General features: G+C 37.3%; 2 protein-coding genes across 4 annotated transcripts; one reads left to right on the forward strand and one right to left on the reverse strand.

Annotated features, from left to right (window-relative positions):
* Positions 1-8818: 8818 nt before the first annotated feature.
* LOC130973642 (pentatricopeptide repeat-containing protein At4g20740) lies at positions 8819-14644 on the reverse strand. Of its 3 annotated transcripts, none has more exons than XM_057898422.1 (4): positions 14281-14644; positions 10276-12735; positions 9874-10032; positions 8819-9216 (listed from the first exon to the last, which is right to left on the reverse strand). In XM_057898422.1, exon 2 carries the CDS (start codon positions 12660-12662, stop codon positions 10500-10502), a length of 2163 nt encoding a protein of 720 aa, XP_057754405.1. In that variant the 5' UTR covers positions 12663-12735; positions 14281-14644; the 3' UTR covers positions 8819-9216; positions 9874-10032; positions 10276-10499. The 3 variants fall into 3 exon arrangements, with proteins under 3 accessions (XP_057754405.1, XP_057754341.1, XP_057754274.1); XM_057898358.1 differs by having other exon boundaries at positions 10276-12799; XM_057898291.1 differs by having other exon boundaries at positions 10276-13074.
* Positions 14645-22964: 8320 nt separating this feature from the next.
* Positions 22965-23778, forward strand: LOC130975855 (pleckstrin homology domain-containing protein 1). The gene has a single exon (XM_057900603.1). It carries the CDS (start codon positions 23108-23110, stop codon positions 23591-23593), a length of 486 nt encoding a protein of 161 aa, XP_057756586.1. The 5' UTR covers positions 22965-23107; the 3' UTR covers positions 23594-23778.
* The last annotated feature ends 1752 nt before the right edge of the window (positions 23779-25530 follow it).

The following is a 25530-nucleotide window of genomic DNA, read 5'->3' on the forward strand; positions in this document are numbered from 1 at the left end:
TGCGAGGAGGCGTTCCAGGAGTTCAAAAAGTTTCTAAGCCAACCTCCTATTCTGACCCGACCAGTAGCTGGAAAAGACCTCGTCCTGTACTTATCCGTAGCAGACAAGGCTGTCTCATCAGCCCTGATAAGAGAAGATGAGGTCGGACAACATCCAGTCTATTTCATCAGTAAGGTTCTACAAGGCCCTGAGCTAAGGTACCACAAACTAGAAAAGTTTGCCTACTCCTTAGTAATAGCCTCACGAAGGCTACGACCTTACTTTCAGGCTCACACAATAAGAGTCCGTACGAACCAACGCATGAAGCAAATCCTCCAAAAGACGGATGTTGCAGGGAGAATGGTTCAATGGGCAATAGAGCTCTCCGAGTTCGACTTAAGATATGAAACTCGGACGGCTATTAAAGCCCAATGCCTCGCCGACTTTGTTGCAGAATACGCAGGGGAACAGGAGGAAAAACCAACTACATGGGAACTCTATGCAGACGGATCCTCCAACAAAACAGGAAGCGGCGTAGGCATAATATTGGTAGATGAAAGAGGAACCCAGATAGAGGTTTCTCTAAAATTTGAATTCCCAGCTTCAAATAATCAGGCAGAATATGAAGCCTTGATTGCTGGGCTAAAACTAGCAGAAGAAGTCGGTGCTACAAAGGTGATGATATACAGCGACTCGCAAGTGGTGACCTCCCAGATAAGTGGAGAGTATCAGGAAAAGGACCCAAATATGAAAAGGTACTTGGAGAAAACTTTGGAACACCTCGGGCGCTTTGCAGAAACCGAGGTCAAACATATAACTTGGGATTTAAACAGCAGAGCGGACGCCCTATCCAAGTTAGCAAGTACCAAACCAGGAGGGAACAACAGAAGCCTGATCCAAGAAACCCTCCAGGAACCCTCAGTAATAAAAATAGAAGACAAACAAGAAGTACTTGAGGTAGTCGGTTTAAACCTCGGATGGATGAACCCCTTAGTCGAATACATAAAATTCGACATCCTCCCTAAAGAGGAGAAAGAAGCTAAAAAGATCCGAAGGGAAGCACAACACTACACCTTGGTGAGAAATATCCTCTACAGAAGGGGGATATCAACACCATTGTTAAAATGCGTACCGACCTCAAGAACCGCCGAGATACTGGAGGAGGTACATAGTGGGATCTGCGGAAATCATCTCGGGGCAAGGTCGCTAGCCAGGAAAGTAATCCGAGCTGGATTCTATTGGCCGACCTTGCAGAAAGATGCCACAGAATTTGTGAGAAAGTGCCAACCATGTCAGATGCATGCAAATTTCCACGTGGCTCCCCCAGAAGAGCTCATCAGTATAACTTCTCCATGGCCTTTTGCAAAATGGGGAATGGATTTGTTAGGTCCTTTTCCCCAAGCGCCAGGACAAGTCAAATACCTGATCGTGGGGATAGATTACTTCACAAAGTGGATAGAAGCAGAACCATTGGCCACCATCACCGCTCAAATAAGTCGGAAGTTCCTCTACAAAAATATCATCACAAGATATGGGATACCTTATTCCATTACTACAGATAATGGGACCCAATTCACCGACGCCACCTTCAGAAGCTTAGTAGCCAGTATGAAAATCAAACATCAGTTCACCTCGGTGGAGCACCCACAAGCCAATGGGCAAGCCGAGGCAGCCAACAAAGTCATACTGGCAGGGCTAAAGAAGAGATTGCAGGAAGCAAAAGGAGCTTGGGCTGAAGGGCTCCCTCAAGTGCTATGGGCTTACAGGACAACCCTCCAATCCGCCACGGGAGAAACACCTTTCCGACTAGTTTATGGCGTAGAAGCCATGATACCAATAGAAATCAATGAGCAAAGCCCAAGGGTAATTCTCCATAACAAGGTCGGAAACATACGGGGACACAAAGAGGAGCTCGACTTGCTCCCCGAAGTCCGAGAAGATGCCCAGATAAGAGAAGCAGCATTAAAACAAAGGATGACCGCAAGGTACAACAAAAAAGTCATTCGAAGAACATTTGCCCCGGATGACTTGATCTTAATCAGAAACGACATTGGAGTCAACAAATTAGGAGAAGGAAAGCTCGCCGCAAATTGGAAGGGACCATACGAAGTCAATGAAGTTTTAGGAAAAGGTTATTATAAAGTAACCGACCTGAACGGCACCGAGTTCCCAAGGTCGTGGCATGCTTGTAACATGAAAACGTACTACAGTTAAAAAGCGAACTCTACTCCCTGATGTACTCTTTTCCCAACTTCATGATTTTTTCCCAAAATTAAAGGGTTTTTTCTGGAGAAGGGTTTTTAACGAGGCATCATAGTAGAGGCTAAGGAAAAATAGGCTATTAAAACCCTTAGTAGCAAGAAGGTACCTCCCCAATTAATAAAGATCTTTTCTCATCTACAATATCTCTTATAAATTCCTTTCTATTTTTCTAAGTTTTTTCTACGAAACGCGCCGACTTAAGCTCGACAAAACGTGAAAATCCCATGAACCGACCTAGATGGTCGTCAGGATAAAACGACGAGGTACAAGTCGGTGTAAAGAGGTTATATGAGTTGATCGTATAAAACTCGGGAACAATCCGACCCATAAGTCGAAACGAGAACCCAAGTAGAAAAGCTCGGAAATACTTCGACCCGTAAATCGGAGTGAAGGACCGAGTAGAAGAAAAACGCATCGCAAAAATAACCTAAGTCATAAAAACTCACTAAAGCAAAGTTGAGTACAAGGGATGATAAAAAGAGATTGAAAAACCTAGGAAAAAGTTTAAAGGCTGCCCCAAAAGTCCTTAAACAAAAGGCTCAGAAAAGCAAACAAGCCAAAGGTTTTCAGAAAAGATCAAGGGGACTTCGAAAAATCAAAAAAGCATACACGCATAAAGGTAACTTAAACCCTTATCCAAAAAAGGGCATTTATTTTGCTAAGTTAACCCTTGTCAAAAAAGGGTACTTATAAAATATTTTGTTTACGGTCTTAAAAGGCCAAAAGAAATCGTTCAACCAACCAACAACATATAAAGAGTTTAAAAAAGGGGGGACTCACAGGCCGAGCCCCCATATAGCCATAAAAAAGTTATCTTTTCAGAGGAGTAGACGGATCACCACCACCGGAGTCAGGAAGAGCGCCATCAGGACCAGGAAGAGAGGCAGCCACAGGAGATGAAGAGGAAATCGGAGGAACAACTGAAGAACTCAGAGCGTCCTTAGAACGAGGAGGGGACTCAATGATCCTCTGCCCCTGAGTCTTCAATTCTGACTCGGAAACGATTACGGGGGCAGGAGGATCCACGATAGCACCATCAATAACAACTTTGTCAGGATGTAAAGGAGAAAGATCCAAGTCGGGAGCAATAACTCTGACTTGCTCCAGGAAGATCCTCCAAGACTCCTCGGCACCATCAGCGATTGAGTCCTCCAACTCGGCATACGCATTTCGAGAGTTCAGCAAATCCTTCTTCACAGACACAAGATCTTGAAATAAACTCTGATAACTCTCCTGTGCTGTCTTCCTCAAACTTGCCTCCATATTGCATTGAGCCCACAACTTACTCTCCTTCTCCCGAAGGCTATCTCTCTCCACCCTCAGCTTGGCGACCTCCTCCTTCAACTCCCTCTCATGCTCCTGGTAAGAAAGAAGCCTCCCCTCCAACTCCTCAACCTTCGAGGTTACCCCCAAAGAGCTGAGAGGAGTCTTCTCAAAAATATCCAAAAGCTTGCCACAAACACCCGCCGCCCTAAAACTTTCCTCAGCCAGAGTGATGAGGTGGTTTCGAACAGAAACATCATCCATACTTATATGAGGATAGATATTCTTTCGGACGAATGCAAGAGCATCCGCCTTAACCCCACCATCAAAAGAAGAGCCAGACTCTAAAGTCTTGCGCTTCTTCTTCTCTGGCTCAGAAAGAAGTCGGGCGGAGGGGAGCGGCCGAGATAAGGCTGAAGAAGAAATGACAATGGGCTGAGAGGGAGTCCCCACGTTTTGAGAAGGAGGAGGAGGAGGAGGAGGAGAGATGATTGCCCTGGCACCACCAGCCCTGGCCCGGGACTTTGCCTTAGCCTCCTGAACTCTCTGGTAAGATTCCTGAGCATTCTTCCTTTCCATGTCTGCAAAAGAAATAATTAGCAAAAATATCAAGTCGGCGAAACTCAAGTCGACAGATACAAATTGAAAATAAGAAATGCATATACTACCTAGTTGCGACCGAACAAAGGTCGGCGACCCCTGGAGGAATTTTCTAGTGTCCAAGTATGGGGCCCTCCCCCACACTTCTCGGAAAAATCCCACAATGGCCACCTCCACCTCGTCCAGGTCGTCCAGACCGTACTTCTCACAAGGGGAGGCCTCCAACCAATAGAGGGGAAAGCGAGGGGAAGAATTCTCATCCAGGAAAAAGGGGTGGTGACCCTCTACAGCTTGCACTTTGAAAAAATAATTTTTGAAGTCGTGGAAGGACTCGTCAAAAAGGGTGAAAATTCTCCGACCTTGTATGGCTCGGAAAGACACCCATTGGTGCTTGTTGTTTAGCCCACTAAAGGGCTTAGTCACGTGGAAAAGAAAAAAGAAAATCATCAAAGAGGTCGGAAAGTCCAAAGCGTGACTAATAAATTGATAAATTTTCAGAAAGCCCCAAGAATTGAGGTGAAGTTGGGTAGGGGCAACTCGATAGTGGTGCAAAACAGATATTTCGAAATCTGAAAAAGGAAGAAAAACACCCAAACGGGTGATCATACATTCATACATAAAGAAAAAATGAGGGGCCGCCTCATTGGCCCTCCCAAAACAAACCCGGTCTTCCGGACCCGGGATTACCAACTCATATTTTGGCTCGTCCTCCTCCGAAGTACAAATCCCGTGGTGAGTACGAAGATGAGTAATAAACTCAACGTCGACCAAGGGTTCCTCCCCTAGGACCGTGACATCAACCCACTGAGAAAGAACATCTACGGAAGCCATTTCTTTTTTTTTATAAAAGGTGACAAAAACCTACAAAAGAAAAAAGAAAAGAAAAATCAAAAAACACGGTCTCTAAAGGGAGGAGATACGGAGCCAAAATTTACAAACCAACCTATCTACCCACAAAATAAAAGCATGCAAACACAAAGCATGTCATGAAAGAAGAAAAGCTAACCTTTATCCAAAAGTGAAGGTTGAAAGAAGCAGAAGTCTCCAAACGCAAGAATGTAGCACGAAACGAAGAAAGAAGAAATTTGAAAGATTACAAAAATGGAAAAATGAAAGAGAGGGAAAGTATTTATAAACATGCTAAGGTGCATAATGGTAAAAACGGAGCAGTCATTAATGAGAGTGCACCGTTACCAAAGCCATCAATCCCTAAGTGCATCCCTAACGGACACGACGCTTGAATAGACGTAACTGTCAGAAACAAAAGGTCGCGAAAATCACGTCAGTTTAAAAACCCGTATTTCCTCCAAGAAAGTCGGCTACGAACCCGAGTTAAATACTTGAACCCAAGCCCTAAAGAAATCTTGGGCTCAAGTAGGGGCACTGTTCATACCCTGGCCCAATGATAAAGGCCCAGGACCAAAAGAAAGGCTTAGTCCAGAAGATTGAGCCTTACGACGCACCGACCTGGTGTCAAGAAGTCGGTGCTGACTACGATTTGTCTTAAAGAAGTCGGGCACGAGATTAGCTGGCAGATAAACACTCATTCAAATGAGTAACCGCCCCTAAAATCTCTCTAACCGCTTCATCAAGCCATATCTTAACCTCCCTAAGATCGTGGGACGGTTAACACCCAAAAGATATGGCACTACTCCAACGGTGGTTATTGGCTCACCACTATAAATACACTGACACCCCTCAGGTATCTCTAAGTCCAATACTCTCTAGACCTGCTAACACCCTTGCTAACTTAGACATCGGAGTGTCTTTGCAGGTACCACCTCCCATTCACTTACGCACACAAGTCGGAAGGAGGCTCCAGCGTGCAAACCAGCTCGGAGACTACCGCCCGCAGACAATTGGGCCAACTATCGCCATCCATTCTATTAATCTCCGGTTACCCACCGTAACATCTAGATACGTTAATCTTTCAATAATCTAAAAAGTAAAAAAGATATTTATTTTAAAACGAAAAAACACAAAATATATATTAGATATATAACTGCTTGTGCTATCAGACCAAGCTTTCAAAATAAATAATTTCATACAACAACAATAAAATATTATCCCACTAAAGAAAAATTGAATGCTAAATTAGGGTTCTTCCAGAAGTGGTTGTTGTTTCTACGTGAACATAATCATGCAATAATAAGTCCAAACTAACTCAGCAGAAGAAAAACGTTGAGAAATTAAAAAAAGAAGCTGAATAAATAACATAAATATATGATAGGATTTGACATATAATAATAAGGTGAAAACTCAGGTGCAGTCAACTTCACATAAAGTTAATGGTTGAGAGCGGTTAGATAATTTGACTGATTTGACTAAATTTTTATCTAACGACTCTCAATCATCAACTTCACATGAAATCGACTGCACCTGAATTTTCACATAATAATAATAAGAAGAAAAATGTTACAGGATCATCAAAATTTATTTGTTTTGGTCATCAATTCAATTTCTTTAATCTAATTTCTTTAATCTAAAAATCAAACAACATACTTTATCCCATGCTTTTAAATATTAATAATTAACTGATGATGGCGAAAATAATAAATTTTGATAACTCTATCATTCTTCTAATAATAATAATATATGAAGACAAGAAGCCAAAATAAAAAGGCACTATACCCCAGCACTATGTACCCTAAGTATTATGCCACATTCAATCTTCTTATCTCCTCATCCAATTCTTCTATTGTTCTAATCTCAATCTCCCTCTCTCTCACACGCACATTGTGGCTCTTTCTTTAATTTGTTCTCTTTTGCTACCAATAACATCATCAACCTAATATTGACCAAAATAACTTTCCGTGTATAGTCCTTATTCTCAGCCACTTATGAACAAAAATCCTAGTCTTGTTATGCATGGATGAGAGGATATTTTTGTAATATGAATTATTCATGAAGAGCGGAGAATTTAGAACACTCGAATATATCGGTGAAAATTTCATATAATATACGTACCACGCATAAATTTTCACTAAGAACTCTCGGTTATGTATATTTTATTTAGATTAATTTTTTTAATTAATGATAATAAAAATTCAGACATTATTTAAATTATGCGAAATTTTTAGATGAAAGAATAATCGATTGTAAGAAAATATCTTGGTGTTGGAGTGTCCAAGTCACTATCTAGATGCCACACCTAATAGTCTCTATCGGCGATTGCTTCGACTTTGAGGGGCCAATTTTGATTGTTAGCATTCGTGAATTGATTTTCCATTCCTATTCATGCATAAATATATAAGTTACAAAGTCCTTATATTCACTATGAAATATAAATTGGGGGAGGATAATAATTAGGTTATCTTTGGTTGTCATTTAGTCCTTTTTTTTTCCAGATATTGCTAAATAAAAATTAGAATCCAAAAAACATGATATAGCATTGTTTGTCCTTTTCAATTTTTGTAAATAAAAAATGTTATCTTGATTAATTCATCACAAATAAAATAAGAGACAAGATAATAAAACTTATCGTACTATTATCACTTTAAAAGTCGTTAAACACAAGGAAAATGGCGACTTTTAACTAAATTTTACCTATAATATCTGAATACTAGACTAGTCACGAGTCACGACTGAGAATATTATCAGAACATTCATGCTCACTATTTTGAAAACAAAAATATTTTTTAGTAAATTTTAATTGAGATTACTTCATGTGATCTCTTTAATAAGTACCCTCAAACTCTCCAATTTTTTTTCACTATAGTATATTAGTATTGATCTCCTAATATTTTTTAATAATACTATAATTAAAAAATATACATAAAAAATACAAGTTAAATATAGACTTTTTAATTTTCTATGAATTAAATGTAGTGAAAAAACATTCAAAACTTTCTATAGGACACCTTTTAACTATACATATGTATGTATGTTTCGCATGGTAATTGTTTTTACGAGGGGTAGTATCTCATTATCTTTGAGTTTTATACATTACAACACTCATACACACCCAAGACTAAGTTTCCATTAGGACAGTAAACAAGCTGACCTATTTAAATCCATTTTATTTATAGACCATAATTTTTTTAGCATAGACGGTTTATAAGCGCCCCATAGTTAAACGGGATTGGCCATTTGTTTTATCTTTTTTAAAAAAATATTTTAACAAAAAATATCACTTAGATAAAAATATTAAAAAGTCTTTTTAGTTAATATTGGCTAAAAGTGCTAATTTTTTTGTTAAAAACACAAAAAATTAAACGAGTGGGCTGTTTAGTCCACAAACTGACCCGTAAACGGATCTAATTTTAGAGATAAAAACCCACCTATTTAAACAGGTTAACGGGTTGGCTTGACGAATTTGTCCCGTTTTGACATCCCTAGATCCCATCCACTATTAGTCTCGGCCATGTATTGAATCCGATCAACATATTGCAAGGCAAAGATCATAACCACTAGATTAAAGCCTTGCGTATATGTATAAAAAAGAGCAGCATAAATTGTGGATCGAAAATAAAAGGATAAGTGGGTATATTGAGCCACAGTCCATGGATTGGATTGGTCCACTGGAGTTGTACCAACTCTTATAACGAAACAGGATGTTGGATTACATCCCATTAAAAACTTGTGGATTAAAACCATTTTAAGAAACTTCAAACTTCTAGCCCAGAAAAGAAAAAAAAAATTATCTACGGAAAAAATTGAACAGAAGAATAATCACTAGATAGCATAGCATGGACATGCCCCGTCCCAAAAAAAAAAAAAAAAAACATAGCATGGACATGCATGAGAATTACTAACAAGCATGTCACATCACATGCAAATGTCTTGTCATAAAGCAATTTTCTAACACTAATGAATTGCTAATTTCTCCTCGAGAAGAGAATCGCTTAATAAATATTATGATATTGTCTGTCTGTTATTGTTGAGGAGACAAGAATCACTTTAGTGTTGTTGAAAGTTGTAACTAAACCCTAAGCTTAGTTATAAAACTAGAGACCATGACAAATTAATGTTTTCTTTCTACAAGGTGCCTTGCACATCAGGGAAAAAGTAATCTTAAGTATCTTACCATGGCTTTAGCTAGTTGACTGAAAATTCTCCCCAAATAATTTTACCATGCTTTATCAAGGTATATCACCATATATGATGTACCACCTGCATATGCACAAGAACACAAGCCATTAGATTTGTGGTAAAAAACTACAGTAGTGTAAAAGCATCTCAAATGTATGTGTATCAAGTATCAACATAGATACAACAAAGCCTTATCAATAGAGGTAGGCTACATGAACAAACAACACCATTCTCTTTTGATAAGTTCTTCAAAGTTTTCTTTGTCTCCTCATATTCCTAGAAACCGGTTTATCCCTCATCTGATCCACCTTCCCGGTAGTATTACTAAAATCATGTTTACATGGACACTGTGTTATCAAAGCGTAAATGTAGCTGACCCTTCTTGTTACCGGGAAAAATGGAAAACTTGATTTGTTATTTCGAAGTTACAGTGTTGCACAAAAAGAGCAGGGTACCCAACTATTATCATAGTAAAGATATTTGGCTGAAGATGATAAACAACTCAAATATTCAATAGGGGGAAACTAAAACAGAAATTATAAGTAGAGCATGAATAACAAATCTCTACAACTGGAAGCTTGGGACTAATTCGTCGCTAATCTCTAAATGCTTTCAAATGATATTTGGCATGAAGTGAAACTGTTGAATAAGCAAAGAAAAGAACTAAGAACAGAAAACAAGTCCGTACAAAATGTGCATGCTAATCTAATAATAATTGTGAATTGTTTTAATACATACTTTTGCTCTTGAGATATCAACAGCAATGGCGAATTGTGCTTCACAAATCTTCGTCTGTCCTATCAAATATTAAATTAGTTCAGCTTCGGCTCCTTAGGAAAGCATCTTCCTGTATATAACGTTCCAACAAAATGCATCTTGTCGGAATCATCACTGGACCTGAGAAATGAAATTGAGAAGTTACAACAAAGCTTTTTCAATGGGTTACAAGACCTAATGAGAGGAGTGAGAGGATAAAATAAGGAGAAGGATCATCTATGTAATACTCTTAATTCTACTCATCAAACAATACATTTATGTAAAAAAAATCATGAAGCAACGTGAGCTTATGCTATGGATTAATATCGAATGCACCGAGGTGACATTATTTTGTCAAAGAAGCAACAATGCAGAACAGATTACCTCGACAGAACTATGGATTATGAGTTATGTCCAGCAACCCAAGTCTGATGCTTTGAAAAATCATTTAAAGCTACCACCACACATATGAACCACAAGAAATAAGATGTTTGAGAAGCAGCCAACCACAACATTGGAACTCTCCATTCCCTACTGCTTTTCTGCATCACTATGCATATTCAACATGTTGAGAGAAGAAATACATCAATTGATCCGCACAACAGTTTTCAACTTGGCAAAAACTTAAAACCCTTTGATTTTAGTTTAGATTCTAAACCGAAGAGCTTAATTCCTGATAGCACCAAGTCTGCCGTCCTTTGCTTTGTGTGACTGATTAGTAATTCGTCATACACAATGGTGTCAGCTTCGGTTAACAATCTGCGATCCCTCAAGTTTGAAAAAACCTTCCTGGCCTCTTCAATTGTTCCATGCTTAGACATGCCAGATATAACTGCAGCACATGCGACAATGTCCAGAGGGCAACCCTGTTGCATCATCTCATTCAATACTTCAATCACTTTCTCGGCATCATTTGACTTACACGAGTGAATGATGGTAAGACTATATTTGAATTCCATAGGACCACTGTCTATGTTGGCAAGGCAATCACGGACAAGCATCATGCCTGCATCAATCTCGCCAATTTTACAAAGCCCCTTGGCAAGGAAACTGTAAGCAGCAACAGAAGGAATACAAGACATCTCAATGATCTTATTGTGATACTCACATGCCTCCTGAATTTTACCAAGATCAACATGGCATAGAATTGTTATACTGTATGTAAATGAGTCAGGTTTCAAGTTTGAGGCATTCATTTCGTCAAAGAGTAATAGAGCCTTCTTCATCTCACCAACCTTGTGTAGAGAATCCATAAGAATATTGTACATTTCAACACTAATATAACCTTTTGCCTTCAAGTGTGTAAAAGCCTCTAATGCTACTAATGGTCCCTCCTTCACCAGAAGGGATAAGAATTTGGCAAGATCATCAATAACTGGAAAACCTAACTTCTCCATCTGCTTGAGAAGCTTGAAGAGTTCTTCCATTTTTTTTGCTTTAGCATAACACAGCAACAATGGTTTCACTGATAAAAAATTTGGCTCAAGGCCCTCCTTAATAGTAACTTGGAAAAGCTTGTAAGCCTTCTCAATCTTATTCACATTGCACAAGCCTTCAATAAGGGAATTATAAATTTCTAAATCCGCCCTATATCCTGAGTTAACCAAATCCTTCAACAAATCGAAAGCCACACCAATCTTCTTTTCCGCCACAAACGACTCTATAAGTGACCCATATATAGCTCTATCTATCAAATGACCCTTACTCTTCATCTCCTTGAAGAACTCATAACCCTCTTCAACCCTCCCTCCTTTCGACAACCCTATAATTATAGTAGCATAAGCCATCACATCAGCCTGAACCTTATCCTTCTTCATTTCTTCCCAAACCCTCAAACAACCATCCAAATTTCCCTCCGGAACCAGCATCCGAACCAGAGCGGTATAAGCAAACACGTCCGGCTTGCACAAATTCACCCTCATTCTCTCCAAAACCTCCAGCATTTCGTCGATTCGCCCGGCCTTACACAGCCCCTTAATCAAAATCATGAAAGTAACAGCCTCTTCCACCAACCCATCCTCCCTAAAATCGTCATAAACCGAGAGCGCAAGATCCAAATGATCCGTCTTTACCAATGCATCCATAACCCTATTATACAAAAATACCCTAGGCTTAACACCAAACTTCTTCATCTTCTCATACACATAGTAAACCCTAAGTCCCCTATTGGCATCAGAATGCATTCTAATCAAAATCTCAAACTGCTTCTCACTGGGGGGTTTCCCCTGCGAATCCATAAGTTCGGGCAGCTGGTCAGCTGCCCGGAACCGATTGCTACGGTTCAAGCAATAAGCAAAAGCATTATAGGATGCAAAATTATGGTGGAAGCCTTTCTGCTTACCAGCCCAATGGAAGAACTTGGAGGCGAGAGTAGGGTTTGTTTGGAGCTTGAGAACCTCAGCAACGAGGGTGGGTGGGACCCTACGGAGTTTGTTGAGCTCGGAAACCACGGAGGGGCCCCAGGTGTGGCGGTTCTTGCGGAATGCGTCGATGATGAATCGGGCGATGGGAGAGAGGCGAGGGGAGGAGGAGAATGAGAATGAAGGAGACGGGGAAGGAGGTGGTGAGGGGTTTTGGGGGAGGAAATGAGGGTCCCACTTGTGAATGTCAAAGGGAATGGAGGGTTTCGAGGGGGGTTTCTGGGGTTTGAGGGTTTGTCGGTTCGAGAAGAGACCGCCGCGGACGGTTGGGCGGTTCTGGGAGGGCGTGCGGTGGCCGTAGAAGAAGTATGGCTTGTTTGCTTTGGGGGGTGGTGACGCTGGCGGGGGCATTTCTTAATTGGACTGCGTGCCGTGGTGGCGGTTGTGGACTCCGGGGCCGGCGGTGAAAGGAAGAGGAGTGTGACTGTGTGAGAGCAAAGATGGAGCAGAGAAAAAAACTGCGTCAGTTTTACGAAATTTATGAGTGCCTGCAAATTAATAATCTTGGCATTAATTTTTGAAGTTTGATTTCAGTTTTTATCTTGTTGTGCAGCAAATTTCTCGATATAGGAGATTTATACAGTAGATATAGGAGTATAGGCCTATGGCAGTATACTTTTAGTTGTTATTGGAAATGGGTTTTGAGATGACACAACACAGCACAAACATCCTAGTGAGAGTTAACTGAATGAACCATAGTTGTTACACGCGAACAGGTGATAGAACTGATCAAGTTATTGGATCACTGGATTACTGATTTAACCTGTAAGTCATTGGTTTAATTAGTTAATCCAGTTCCATATAAATAAAAAATACAAAATGATAAAAAATTTAAAATTAAAATTTAAAATATACATCTTCACTGATATTTTAAAAAAAAATTAAATCTCAAATTCTGATGGTGTATTTGATAAAGCCATCCTAAAAACAATATATATACAACAGCAATAATATAGAACAATATATTACACTCAAAACAAAAAAATTGAATAATCTTCCTAGAAATCAACAAGTTATAATCAACCAAATATAATCAACAACAATCAAGAATCAACAGATTTAGTCAATCAACATCATTAATCAATTACTCGGTTAATCAACTTATAACCAATTACTCAGTTAATCAACTTATAACTAAAGTTCTATCGAAATAACCATTTTATAATAAAATAATAAATAAAATATAAATAAATACACTAAAATATAATTATAATCTAATATAAACCTTAAAATATTATTCAAATTTAAAATATTATAACAACTAAAATCTTATGATGTTATTAAAATACAAACTCAAAAATCAAATAACATAAGAGAATATCCAAATATAAAATGTCAACATAAAAATTTCTCATCAATCATCAAAATCCGCAAAAATTTACTGCAGATTCATTGTATTAAGATCATCTTCACCTTTATTTCCACCATCTTAAACAGAAGAATCAAATGATACACAAATAAATATTTTTTGGTTGACCCTATCATCCATAACTAAAAGAAAAATTCATTGAATTAACTAACTAATTCAATTTATGCTTTTCTTTATTAAATTAACTTCAAAACTGACCAATTTATGTTAGCACAACAATAAACAACTTTAACAAAAAATGACAAGATTTAACAAAGATTAATAAAGTTTTTAACATAATTTTAAGTTTTTAACAAGTCAAGTACAAAAATTAACAAAGTTTCCCAATTTTAACAAACTTAGCACAATGATTAAGAACAGAAAAAAGCACAGAATGTCTGAACGAGCACAAAATTGATCATCAAGAAAATTTAACAACAAAGGAAAAAAAAATCAAGATTGAGCAGTGAATCAGTAACAGAGTTATCAAATTATCATCAAGCATTAAGACAGTAACAGAGTTATCAAATTAAATATCATCAGGGAGCAAACTCAGCAAAGCCAATCAACCAAGAATAAACACCGAGAACTGAGCCACTGACTGAGCATTCGAGGCATTACCTCCGGCGAGGGCAGTGAGTAGAGGCTTGAGGGAGAGCGACGGACGACGGGAAGCTGGCGACAAACACTGGCGAGCTGGCGACGGACGATGGGGAGCTGGTGACGGACAACGGCGAGCTGGCGACGAACACTGACGACGCACACGACGGATGGACGACGGGCAAGAACTGCAGAGCAGGACCTGGAGATGCTCGCGTTGGCGAACTAAGGGAGGGTCTTCGAGCACGACGAACAAAGAGGATTAGCGAACGACCACGGTGAGACAGGAGGGCGGCGCGATGAGGCTAAGGTTATCAAGGAAGGGTTGTGCGATCGAAGACCTTTGGAACCTGGAAGAGCTGCGTGCGTGAGGGAGAGGGGAGAGACTGGGTTTCAGTCTTTCAGAATGGCAGAACCCTTTTCCTTTTTAAATTAAATATCAAAAGTCAAAACGGCATCATTTTAGATAAACCGGCCAGGTTCTGGTTCAGTTCAACCGACCGAGAACCGACCAATTCAACGATTTTTGCACAGTTTCTCATTGGCGGTTTTTTTAGAGGATCGAGCCGATAATACTATTGGTTCACGGTCAGACTGGCCCGACCAGCCGGTCATATCCAGTCTTCAGAACCATATTTATAACTCACTAACTAAAATACTGGAAAAAAAAATTAAACATAGCTGATGCAATTTGCATCAGCAGTGGGTAGAGAAGAGGGAGATCGGAGACCAAGCACGGCGACGAAGACGACAAGAGACGCACAGCAGTCGACGAGTCAATGAAGGAGATGTACAGGGGCCGACAGGACGAGACAGTACCCGACAACATCGCAGCAATCGGCCGATGGTGTGAGCCTCTCTAAGTCACTGTGTGAGATTGAGAGGACTAGGTCTTAGACTCTCAGGTGGTGATCGGGGCTTCGTTAGCCGTTTTAGAGTTTCCTTTTTTAAGAGAGAAACGATGTTTTATGTTGGAGGGCAAAAAAATGAGCTCTAAATCGATCGACTCGAGTTTTTTAAAACTCGTCGATTCAACTTTTTTGGTTAAGACCAGTCAGTTCGAACTGAGTCTCACCAGTTCATTTTTATGTGCGGTCAAATAGCTCACCCGAACCAACCTTGTGACAAATTCGCCAGTTTTTCAGTTTGACTGGACGGATCGATATGATTTTGACAACTATGGAATGAACTCATGATTTGATAATAAAAAATGAGCCTAATCTTTTGTCAGATGAATTGAATTAGGTACTTGTGATTTAAATTGTGAAGGCTTACAAGAGAATGCAAAACATAGACAATGGTAATCACCTTTTCGAATATCTCAGGATAACAATCACAGATATTACAAAACCTTCATTGACAAATTTCAACTTGAGAAAAATTAAAGGCATGTAAAAATAAGGGCTTCCAACCTTTATCTATGGAGTGGAGAACATAAAACTAATTAATCTACTGTCTCACATCAAGCTAAACCAAAATCGCCAATCATGAGTGGATCATTGAAGACAATTTCTAAAAAATCGGATTCCCTGTGTCATGAAATTTAAATAACACAGAAATGTTACTGCAAATTCAGAAAGAAAATGTAAAAAAATTATACAAGGTCCTAAAGGCCAAAACCACTATCTGCAATGCAAAAGTAATATCAACCTTGTTAATTTTTAGTGTTACCCTTTTCAATTTATCCTCTCGTGATGGTCCTAGTTTAATGAGCCCCTGCAGTTATAATATGTTTCATCATTTTACTTATTGCCACTGCTTCATCGGAATATTCATAATCAATGGCAGAAAGCTACATCTAGAAATCCATAATCAACTTTTGTACTGCTTTGTTTCAGATACCTGATCATTAAGCACTCTGCATATGTTTGAGAATTCCAAGATTCCTGCTGGGGGAATCAGTGATGATTTGCATAACTCAGAGTAACATTTATATAGCTGCAAGATTATTAGAACCTTAGGAATCAATATATATTTTTAAAAAAAGAGGAATCATTTCATTTTTGCAAATTCAAAAGCTGTAAAAAGCACCTCTCCAAGGATTGTATCTTTCTTAGATCCACGGAAATGTTTCATAGACAGTATGATACGAGCCCTATGGGACAAACTGAGAACTGTCATATGCCAATTGGTCCAATTACAAGAGCAACAACCAAGAGAGTAAAAGAAGGTTTTGCAAACATGGCTAAATCATGTATTCAGGAGATGCATCAAGAATTAAACAAGAGAATGATTAACGATTATCAAAAGTCACACGTCTTACTATCTTACAAGATGCATTGAAGACTCTCATTAGTCAAGATGGATTAAAAGAGACATCACCTTCTTAGAATTTATTCTATGTTTATTTTTTTTTTTTTGTTATTTGTTTGTTTTAGGCCCAATTATGATTTGGCCCATATTTTATTCTAATGAACTTATGAGTTAGGGATTTAAATTTAAGAGGTATAAAAACCCTCTAAAACCTGGTAGCCATTTTTTTTTAATTTGATGAATGAAATTTTCTTTGAGTTTCTTTGAGAAACTTGGGTGTGAACAGGTGTAAAGTGATTCCCTTAACTGTTGCATCAGGAAATCAAATTGAGGTAAAGGAGTCCCTTTATTTGATCTTCCATCTTATCCTGGGTTACGTTCCGTATCATTTGGTATCAGATTTCAGGTATTAGATTAATTTTCATTAGTCTACGTTCACCCTTTTTGTGTTCTATATAAATAAAAAAAAAATTTCAGCCACGCATAGTCAATTTATCCTTACGTCTTATTCTTTTCTTGTTGATTGGCTTTTAATTCCTTTTCCTAGGATTATTTTCTTTCCTTGGTGTCTTTGTGTTCATCATTATTCTTTTCGTCATTCCTTTTTATTATTTTATTATCATTCTTCTCATTATTAGTAAAAAAAAAAAAAAGAGTACGTACTTTGCAGTTTCTTCTTATTATTAGTAAATTTTCTTTTGCCAACACACCTTGAGTACCCAAAAAAAAAAATACATATTTGAGAGTACATACTTTGAAGTTTACACAGTAGCACTCAAGCAAAAAAAAAAAACACAAAAAAAAAGGCATTGTGTTCTTATCAAAAAAAAAAATAGAAGAGAAAAAAAAAAGCAACAATCTCACAAATTTTTTTTTATTATTCTTCTCTTTTGTCTTTTGTGTCTTTGTCCCTTTTTATTTTTCTGTCAATCTTTTCCTCTTATCGTTGTGTCGGATTTTCTTTATTTTTCTGTCAATCTTTTCCTCTTATCGTTGTGTCGGATTTTCTCTATCTTTTATTTTTATTTGATTTCTAAAGTGCAACAGTCAAAGAGATTAAGAGTGGTAAAAGGCAAGAGTGGTAAGTTCAATAGAGGGTAAAAGCCAATTTTGAGAATAAACACGAGTGTCCATCTTTGAGTGAAACACGTGAGCGAGTGATTGTGAGGTCCTTTTATAACATTCTTGTTACAGTTTCATTGTTATGGCAGCTCATTCCGAAGATACTTTAGTTGACATGGAGTTAATGCAAAGGGCCATTCAACACTTAACTAATCGCTTTACTGAATTGGAAGCATGGAAGCAAGAGGTTACACAGACACTATCCAAGATTACTGAACAAGGACCTTTCCGAAATCGGCGTCAGAATCATGTACCCTCTGATGATGACTCTGATGGGGTTATAACACCTCGACATAAAAGTCAAGATAGCAATATCAACGCCATCAAGATGCAAATACCACCGTTCAAAGGGAGAAATGATCCTGAAGTTTATTTGGAGTGGGAACGTAAGGTGGAAAGAATTTTTGCTTGTCATAATTATTCTGAGACAAAGAAGGTTCGTTTGGCAGCAGTTGCATTCTCTGACTATGCCTTACTTTGGTGGGATGAACTAATGAAGACACGACGGCGAAATGATGATCACCCTATAGAGTCTTGGGATCTTATGAAGCGCCTCATGAAGAAACAATTTGTGCCTTCGTACTACTACAGGAAAGTGCATCAGAAGTTACATCGACTGACTCAAGGCTCCAAGTCCGTTGAAGACTACCATAAGAAAATGGAAATGCTTATGATTACTGCCAATATAGAAGAGGACACTGAGGTTACTATGGCACGATTTGTGGGTGGTTTGAATAGAGCAATTGCTGATGTAGTGGAGTTACATCATTATGTAGAGATAGAGGATTTGGTCAGTATGGCAAGAAGGTGGTGTTTTAATGCAGGAAAAACGAGCCATTGCCTTCTTCAGTAAAAAGTTGAATTTAGCTCAGCGTAAATATTCAACATATGACAAAGAATTATATGCTTTGGTTCGGGCTTTAGAGGTTTGGCAACACTACCTCTTACCTAAGGAGTTTGTGATTCACACGGATCATGAATCTTTGAAGCACTTAAAAGGACAAGGTAAGCTTGATAAAAGACATGCTAAATGGGTGGAATTTATTGAAACATTTCCCTATGTGATTGCCTTTAAACAAGGTAAAGATAATGTCGTTGCTGATGCTTTGTCTCGTAGGTATACTTTGATTACTACACTTACCTCTAAGTTATTGGGATTTGAGTTTTTAAAGGAGTTATGTGTCACTGATTCTGACTTTTCTGCTATTTATGCCTCTTGTGAACATAGTGCATTTAACAAATTTTATAGACATGAAGGTTTTCTGTTTCGTGGTAATAGAATTTGTGTGCCTGCTTGTTCTATGAGGGACTTACTTGTTCTTGAATCACATAATGGGGGTTTGATGGGTCATTTTGGTGTGCATAAGACATTGGACGTGTTATCTGAACATTTTTACTGGCCACGCATGCGTAGAGATGTTGAAAAATTTTGTGCTAAGTGTGTTGCATGTAAACAGGCTAAATCTAAGTCTTTACCACATGGTTTGTATGTCCCTTTACCTGTTCCTATGCATCCGTGGGTTGATATTTCTATGGATTTTGTTCTTGGTTTGCCTCGAACAAAAAAGGGTCGAGATAGCATTTTTGTTGTGGTAGACAGATTTAGTAAAATGGCTCATTTTATTGCATGCCATAAAACTGATGATGCAACAAATATTGCTGATCTGTTCTTTAGAGAGGTTGTGCGTTTGCATGGTGTTCCCCAAACTATTGTTTCTGATCGTGATGTAAAATTTGAGTCATTTTTGGAAAGTTTTATGGGGTAAATTAGGCACAAAATTATTATACTCTACTACTTGTCATCCTCAAACTGATGGTCAAACTGAAGTAGTAAATAGAACATTAGGGACCTTATTACGTGCTGTTGTTGGTAAGAATTTGAAAACTTGGGAAGATTGTTTACCTTTTCTTGAGTTTGCTTATAATAGAACTATTCATTCTTCTACTGGGTTTTCTCCTTTTGAACTTGTTTATGGTTTTAATCCTTTAACTGTTTTGGACTTATTACCTTTGTCTTTGAGTGATATTGTTAGCTTGGATGCAGAAGGTAAAGCTGAAAAGGTTAAAGCAATGCACTTGAAAGCACGTGAATCTCTTGAACAGAAAAATAAGTTGATAGCCCAACGGGTGAATAAAGGTCGAAGACAACTTATCTTTGAACCTGGTGACTGGATATGGGTTCACTTGAGAAAGGAGAGATTTCCTACTCAAAGAAAATCCAAATTAGACCCTAGGGGTGATGGTCCATTTCAAGTGCTCGAAAGGGTCAATAATAATGCTTACAAGATTGACCTTCCAGGTGAGTATAATGTATCAGCTACTTTTAATGTCTCTGACCTATCTCCTTTTGCTTGTGATGCAGATTCGAGGACGAATCTTTTTCAGGAGGGAATGATACGAGCCCTATGGGACAAACTGAGAACTGTCATATGCCAATTGGTCCAATTACAAGAGCAACAACCAAGAGAGTAAAAGAAGGTTTTGCAAACATGGCTAAATCATGTGTTCAGGAGATGCATCAAGAATTAGACAAGAGAATGATTAACGATTATCAAAAGTCACACGTCTTACTATTTTACAAGATGCATTGAAGACTCTCATTAGTCAAGATGGATTAAAAGAGACATCACCTTCTTAGAATTTATTCTATGTTTATTTTTTTTTTTTTTGTTTTTTGTTTGTTTTAGGCCCAATTATGATTTGGCCCATATTTTATTCTAGTGAACTTATGAGTTAGGGATTTAAATTTAAGAGGTATAAAACCCCTCTAAAACCTGGTAGCCATTTTTTTTTTAATTTGATGAATGAAATTTTCTTTGAGTTTCTTTGAGAAACTTGGGTGTGAACAGGTGAGGTAAAGTGATTCCCTTAACTGTTGCATCAGGAAATCAAATTGAGGTAGAGGAGTCCCTTTATTTGATCTTCCATCTTATCCTGGGTTACGTTCCGTATCACAGTAGCTTATTTGGTATTAAAAGAATGCTTGTGCAATTAGGATTGGTTACTACTCTGTAAAAAAAGAACAAAAAACTTGATTACATGTTCAATACCTAATGATCCTTGTTAAATAAATCTTCAACGACCACCTACCCTCTTAATATATGAAATTGCTATAGGTGTGTTTCTTTACCCACCCTTCAACGACTTTCAACTTTCTATAACAGCTTAAATGTAGTCAATGTGAATTTTCTGTAAATTCCTGTCCAATTCTAGTTTACAGCGCAATTAACTTTATAGTAGAGACTATATTACCGAATTTTGTGAATCCATTATAATTAAGTGTCCAAATAAAAATTTTTTTTCATTTTTCCCGCTCACTTAATAGTACTCTTAAAAAATAGTTACATTGAAAGTAGAGATCACTTAGCCTAGCTTATATACTCCTCCATTAGTGAATCGACGAGTGTGGGTTAGAGCAGCAAGACGAGTGTTAGGACCTCTCCTAAAATTATTGAGATCTCTGATAATGAAGACAAGGATGCTGAGGAGTGTTTAGATGTGATTGAAATTTTTTCTGATGACAACAATTGATGCTTGGAAGCCAATGATATAACTTTTGGGAGTTTTTTTGTGTTAGTCTAACTTTTGTATTTAGTCTCTCACTTTTGATTAGACTTTTTACAAGAGTAGAATGTATATAGTTGACTATGCTAGTTTTCGGACGCCAACTTAGGGACTTTTTATATAGACCAGGGCTCGAAGTGTTGATTATATATATAGTAACAAGATGTGAAGAGTTGTAAGCTAACTTATGACCTGTATGACAGTATATATATATATATATATATATATATATATATATATATATAGTATGTATGATGTATATTATCTTTATCTCTGATGTTTGTGTTATTTAATGGCTGCATACTGATCGGATTGGTTATAGGCTATAATTCTAACCGACCCGTACTGCACTCATTGGATCGGATATAATATCTGTATTTTTTCAAGTCAGATTGGATATCGGATATATCCGCATAATTAAAAAAAAATGTTTTACACATTGTTTGGATTGAGGGATTTTGAAGGGAAAGAAAATGGGAGGAAAGAAAATGAATGGAAAAGAAAATTTTTTATTATTTGGATGAGAAGAGAAAATAGAGAAGAGAAAAAAATAGTGTGGGACCATTAAATTATTTTCTCTCCACACATGAGAAGAAAATGAAGAGAAATGGGAGCAATATGAATAAAATTACATATTTACCCTTATCATTAATAAATTATAATTTACATATAATATATATAAGGGTATTAATGTAATTTTATACTATTATGATTTTCTTTTTTCTCACTTTTCTTTCCATCCAAACAAAAGAAAATTTTCTCTCTATTTTCTTTCCATCTATTTTCTCTTAATCCAAACAACATACAAATAACTCTACTTTTCTTTTTATTTTCTTTCCACTCATTTTCTTTCTTCTCATTTTCTTTCCTTCCATTTTCTTTTCTATATCCAAACAAAGTCTTAAAGTCCTGTTTGACTGTTTTTACAAAAAAAAATCCAAAAAATCTATTTTTTTACCTGCTTAAGTCTATTTACTCTTAAAATATTATCAATAAAAGTTCTTTTGAATAATAAAAATAATAATAATAACACAAAATTTAAGTTTAATTATTCTAAGTTGAAGTACAACATAAAAACTTAAAAACAAAATATCATAAACTGTGCTATTTATATGAGACGTGGGGATATGAAGATCTACGAATCGAATTTGCGGATATTACTGCTAAATTTTCAATCCGATCCTATCATATTGCGAATCGGATAATATCCACAAAATTCGGATCAGATACAGATAATTATTGCGAATATGCGAATATTATCTTCTTCACGTGCAACCTTAGGTGTATAAGAGGAAGAATGCTAACATATTCAATGCATATACTTGATAGGATTTGGTTTAATATGGTTACTAAAATATTTGGTCACCTAATTTCTTTTATGAAAATATATATTTAATTATTAATATTTTTATTATATTTTAAAATGTTTTTATTATATCAATAATAAATTTAAAAAATATTAGTGTAAAGTTGTAAATAATTTATTAATTTGAGAGTATTTTAACTGATTTGCTTACCTTTAAACTTAATTTTAAATGTTCGCGTATCAAAAATATATTTTAAAAATATTAATATTTATTTTAAATAATTAACTCAAAATAAAAACTAATTTGTTTTTAAATTATCGTTATATAAATTTTTTTTTTAAAATTAAAAAAAATTATAAATAAATTATAACTCAATAGTTTTCATTATCTCCTTGCGGATTTGGAAAAATCTGATTTTCCCGATTGATAGATCACATCGAAAAATTGATAGAACAAATCCGGGTCGGGCGGGTAGTGAAATTATTGGTTCTAACTTCTAACTCCCAACTACGATTCCACTCACAGAGCGGAGAGCTTATCCCACTGAAGAGAGAGAAACAAGCGAGAGAGAAGAGAGAGAAGAAAACCTTGAACCTTCAATAATGGAGGATCTTTGGCGATCAGCAACGGGTCAAGACCCGCGTCCCGAAGACTACAACGGAATCGAGTTCTGGTCCAACCCTGAACGCTCCGGCTGGCTCACAAAACAAGGCGACTACATCAAAACCTGGCGCCGCCGCTGGTTCGTCTTGAAACAGGGCAAGCTCTTGTGGTTCAAGGATCCCTCCTCCGCTTCCTCACGCTCCTCCGTGCCACGTGGCGTCGTCAACGTTGCCAACTGCCTCACCGTTAAGGGAGCCGAGGACGTTCTCCACAGGCCCTCCGCTTTCGAGCTCTCCACGCCGCACAACACCATGTTCTTCCTCGCCGATTCCGATAAGGACAAGGAGGATTGGATCAACTCCATTGGCCGCGCGATTGTTCAGCACTCGCGCTCACTCGCCGATAATGAGGTCGTTGATTATGACAATAATAGAAACGCTGCTCGCGATGTTGATGATGGTAACAAGAACGATGCCACGCGCTGATTGTGTTTTCACGCGCTTTCTCTCTGTTCTCTATTTTTGTTGTGGATTGCTTTGTTTAATGTGATGTGTATGTATAGTTTGTAAAATGTTTCGGATTTTTTATCCTTTCTAATTTAATGTTGGTGATTGATAAAGAAATTGGCCTTTTGGTATTTTTGGGTGATGGATGTGTGAGATTTTTTGCTTGTCTGGTGCCAATGTTGCAAAGCAAATCTAGTTGAATCTTAGGTTTGAATTTCTTGTTATCAAAGAAATATAATCTCTAGGGTTTTGAGTGATTTGGATATGTGAGATTTTGGGGGGTTTTGTCTGAAAGGGGTGTTGTAAACCTAGCTGAATTATTAGTGGTAGTGGGGAGTTCTGTTCTATTTATAAGGTAGGATCAGAGATGGGGTAACTGTGATGATCATTCTCGAAGGTTCAATTCCTCCTTTTGTTATTGAGATCATAAGCATGGTTTAATTTTGGCCCTGACTCATGAAAATTTTTAAGTTAGTCATGAGATTGCATTGAATCACAGAGTGCAGTATCATTGACAAAATTGAACATTCTGAAAAGTCAGGAACTAAATTGGGATTTGGTGATATAAACTGGATTTTGTGATATTCACTATAGTTGGGTTATTCTATTCCCTAATGAATGAGATCTTTGGCTTTAAGGGATGATGGCATCTGAGAACTAAGAGGAGGTGGTTGGTAGTTAGATGATCTGATTGGGAGTGTGGTAATTGCCATTGAAGTATCTCAGGCATGTAGTTTCGGTTAACATATGATTTTCTTTTCGGAAAGTGCTATCTGATGATACCATGTTAGGGACTCAAGGTTGCATTCTGTTGGTTGTGCCTCACAGATCTTAATCTCAGGCATGTTGTTTCTGTTAATATCGTGTAAGGGACTTACAGTGTATTCTGTTGATTGTGCTTCACAGATCTTATTTCTCAGATACTGCTTATGGTATAGTTAGCAGACTACATTTTTGACTCCATAACATGGTGTGTCTCTTTCCTCGGTGATTAACTGAGGCATGTTCTGTTGTTGTTTTTGCTTACTCTCGCTGCCTTGCACTCCTCTTAATATTTGTTGGATTTGTTTTTCATATGAATCAATATGAGTTGGTTTCAACTGTTCTCTTAGTTTTTCTTTTCCAGAGTTCTTTGTTGATTAAGAAGTGCTTTGGATTTCTTTTAGTGACCCTTCATTCTTGACTTCCCCATTCTTTTCTCCTTTGCCCTCACTAAGTGTGCAAAACATAGCCGGATATATCAACATCCTGGAATGGTTGGTCCCATAGATACATTTTAAGGACCCCTTGCAATGAAAGTTAGGGAGCTTCATGAAGGGAGATGATTTGTGCTTAACTTCCACAATAGAGTTCAGAGGACCTTACAAAGATGTCTCTGGTTTGTGTAGGACTGTAGGGATAGGATAAAGGGTTGTTGGTTTTTATTTTAGTATTTTCAGTTTCAAAATATGTGAAGAAAAATATGAAAACAATAATACAATAAGAAACAGGATCTTTTTCAAATTTGTTCCAGAAATTGTCCACTTGAAATTGTACAGCAAATTCTTCTCCTGCCTGAATACATGTCATTGCCACATCTCAACAAGAGGTTCATTCACAACAGTATCTAGTGAAATAAGAGCTTGATATGGGATATGCAGGTAGGTTATTATAATTAGGATGGGGAAGGATGCTGTTTTGGTTGAAGAATGAGGGAAAAATACAGTTCATGGTTAGAAAAGCATTGCACAGCTTGGGCCCTTTTTTTTTTTGTCACTTTTTCATATTTTATCCCTTTTATACTATTTTTATTTTCAGTATTTTCTATTTTTAAAATTTTGTGAAAAATAGAAAATACTAAAAATAAAAAAAAATATTTTTATTTTTTTTTTATTCACAATTCTGAAAAAAAAACAAGTACTAAAAATAAAACATCC

Source organism: Arachis stenosperma, chromosome 1 (assembly GCF_014773155.1).
Source record: "Arachis stenosperma cultivar V10309 chromosome 1, arast.V10309.gnm1.PFL2, whole genome shotgun sequence".
Classification (NCBI taxonomy): domain Eukaryota; kingdom Viridiplantae; phylum Streptophyta; class Magnoliopsida; order Fabales; family Fabaceae; genus Arachis; species Arachis stenosperma.

Excerpts from the sequence above, each read along its gene's own strand:
- LOC130973642 (XM_057898422.1), bottom strand. The coding sequence starts at position 12,662 with ATGCCCCCGCCAGCGTCACCACCCCCCAAAGCAAACAAGCCATACTTC.
- LOC130975855 (XM_057900603.1), top strand. The coding sequence starts at position 23,108 with ATGGAGGATCTTTGGCGATCAGCAACGGGTCAAGACCCGCGTCCCGAA.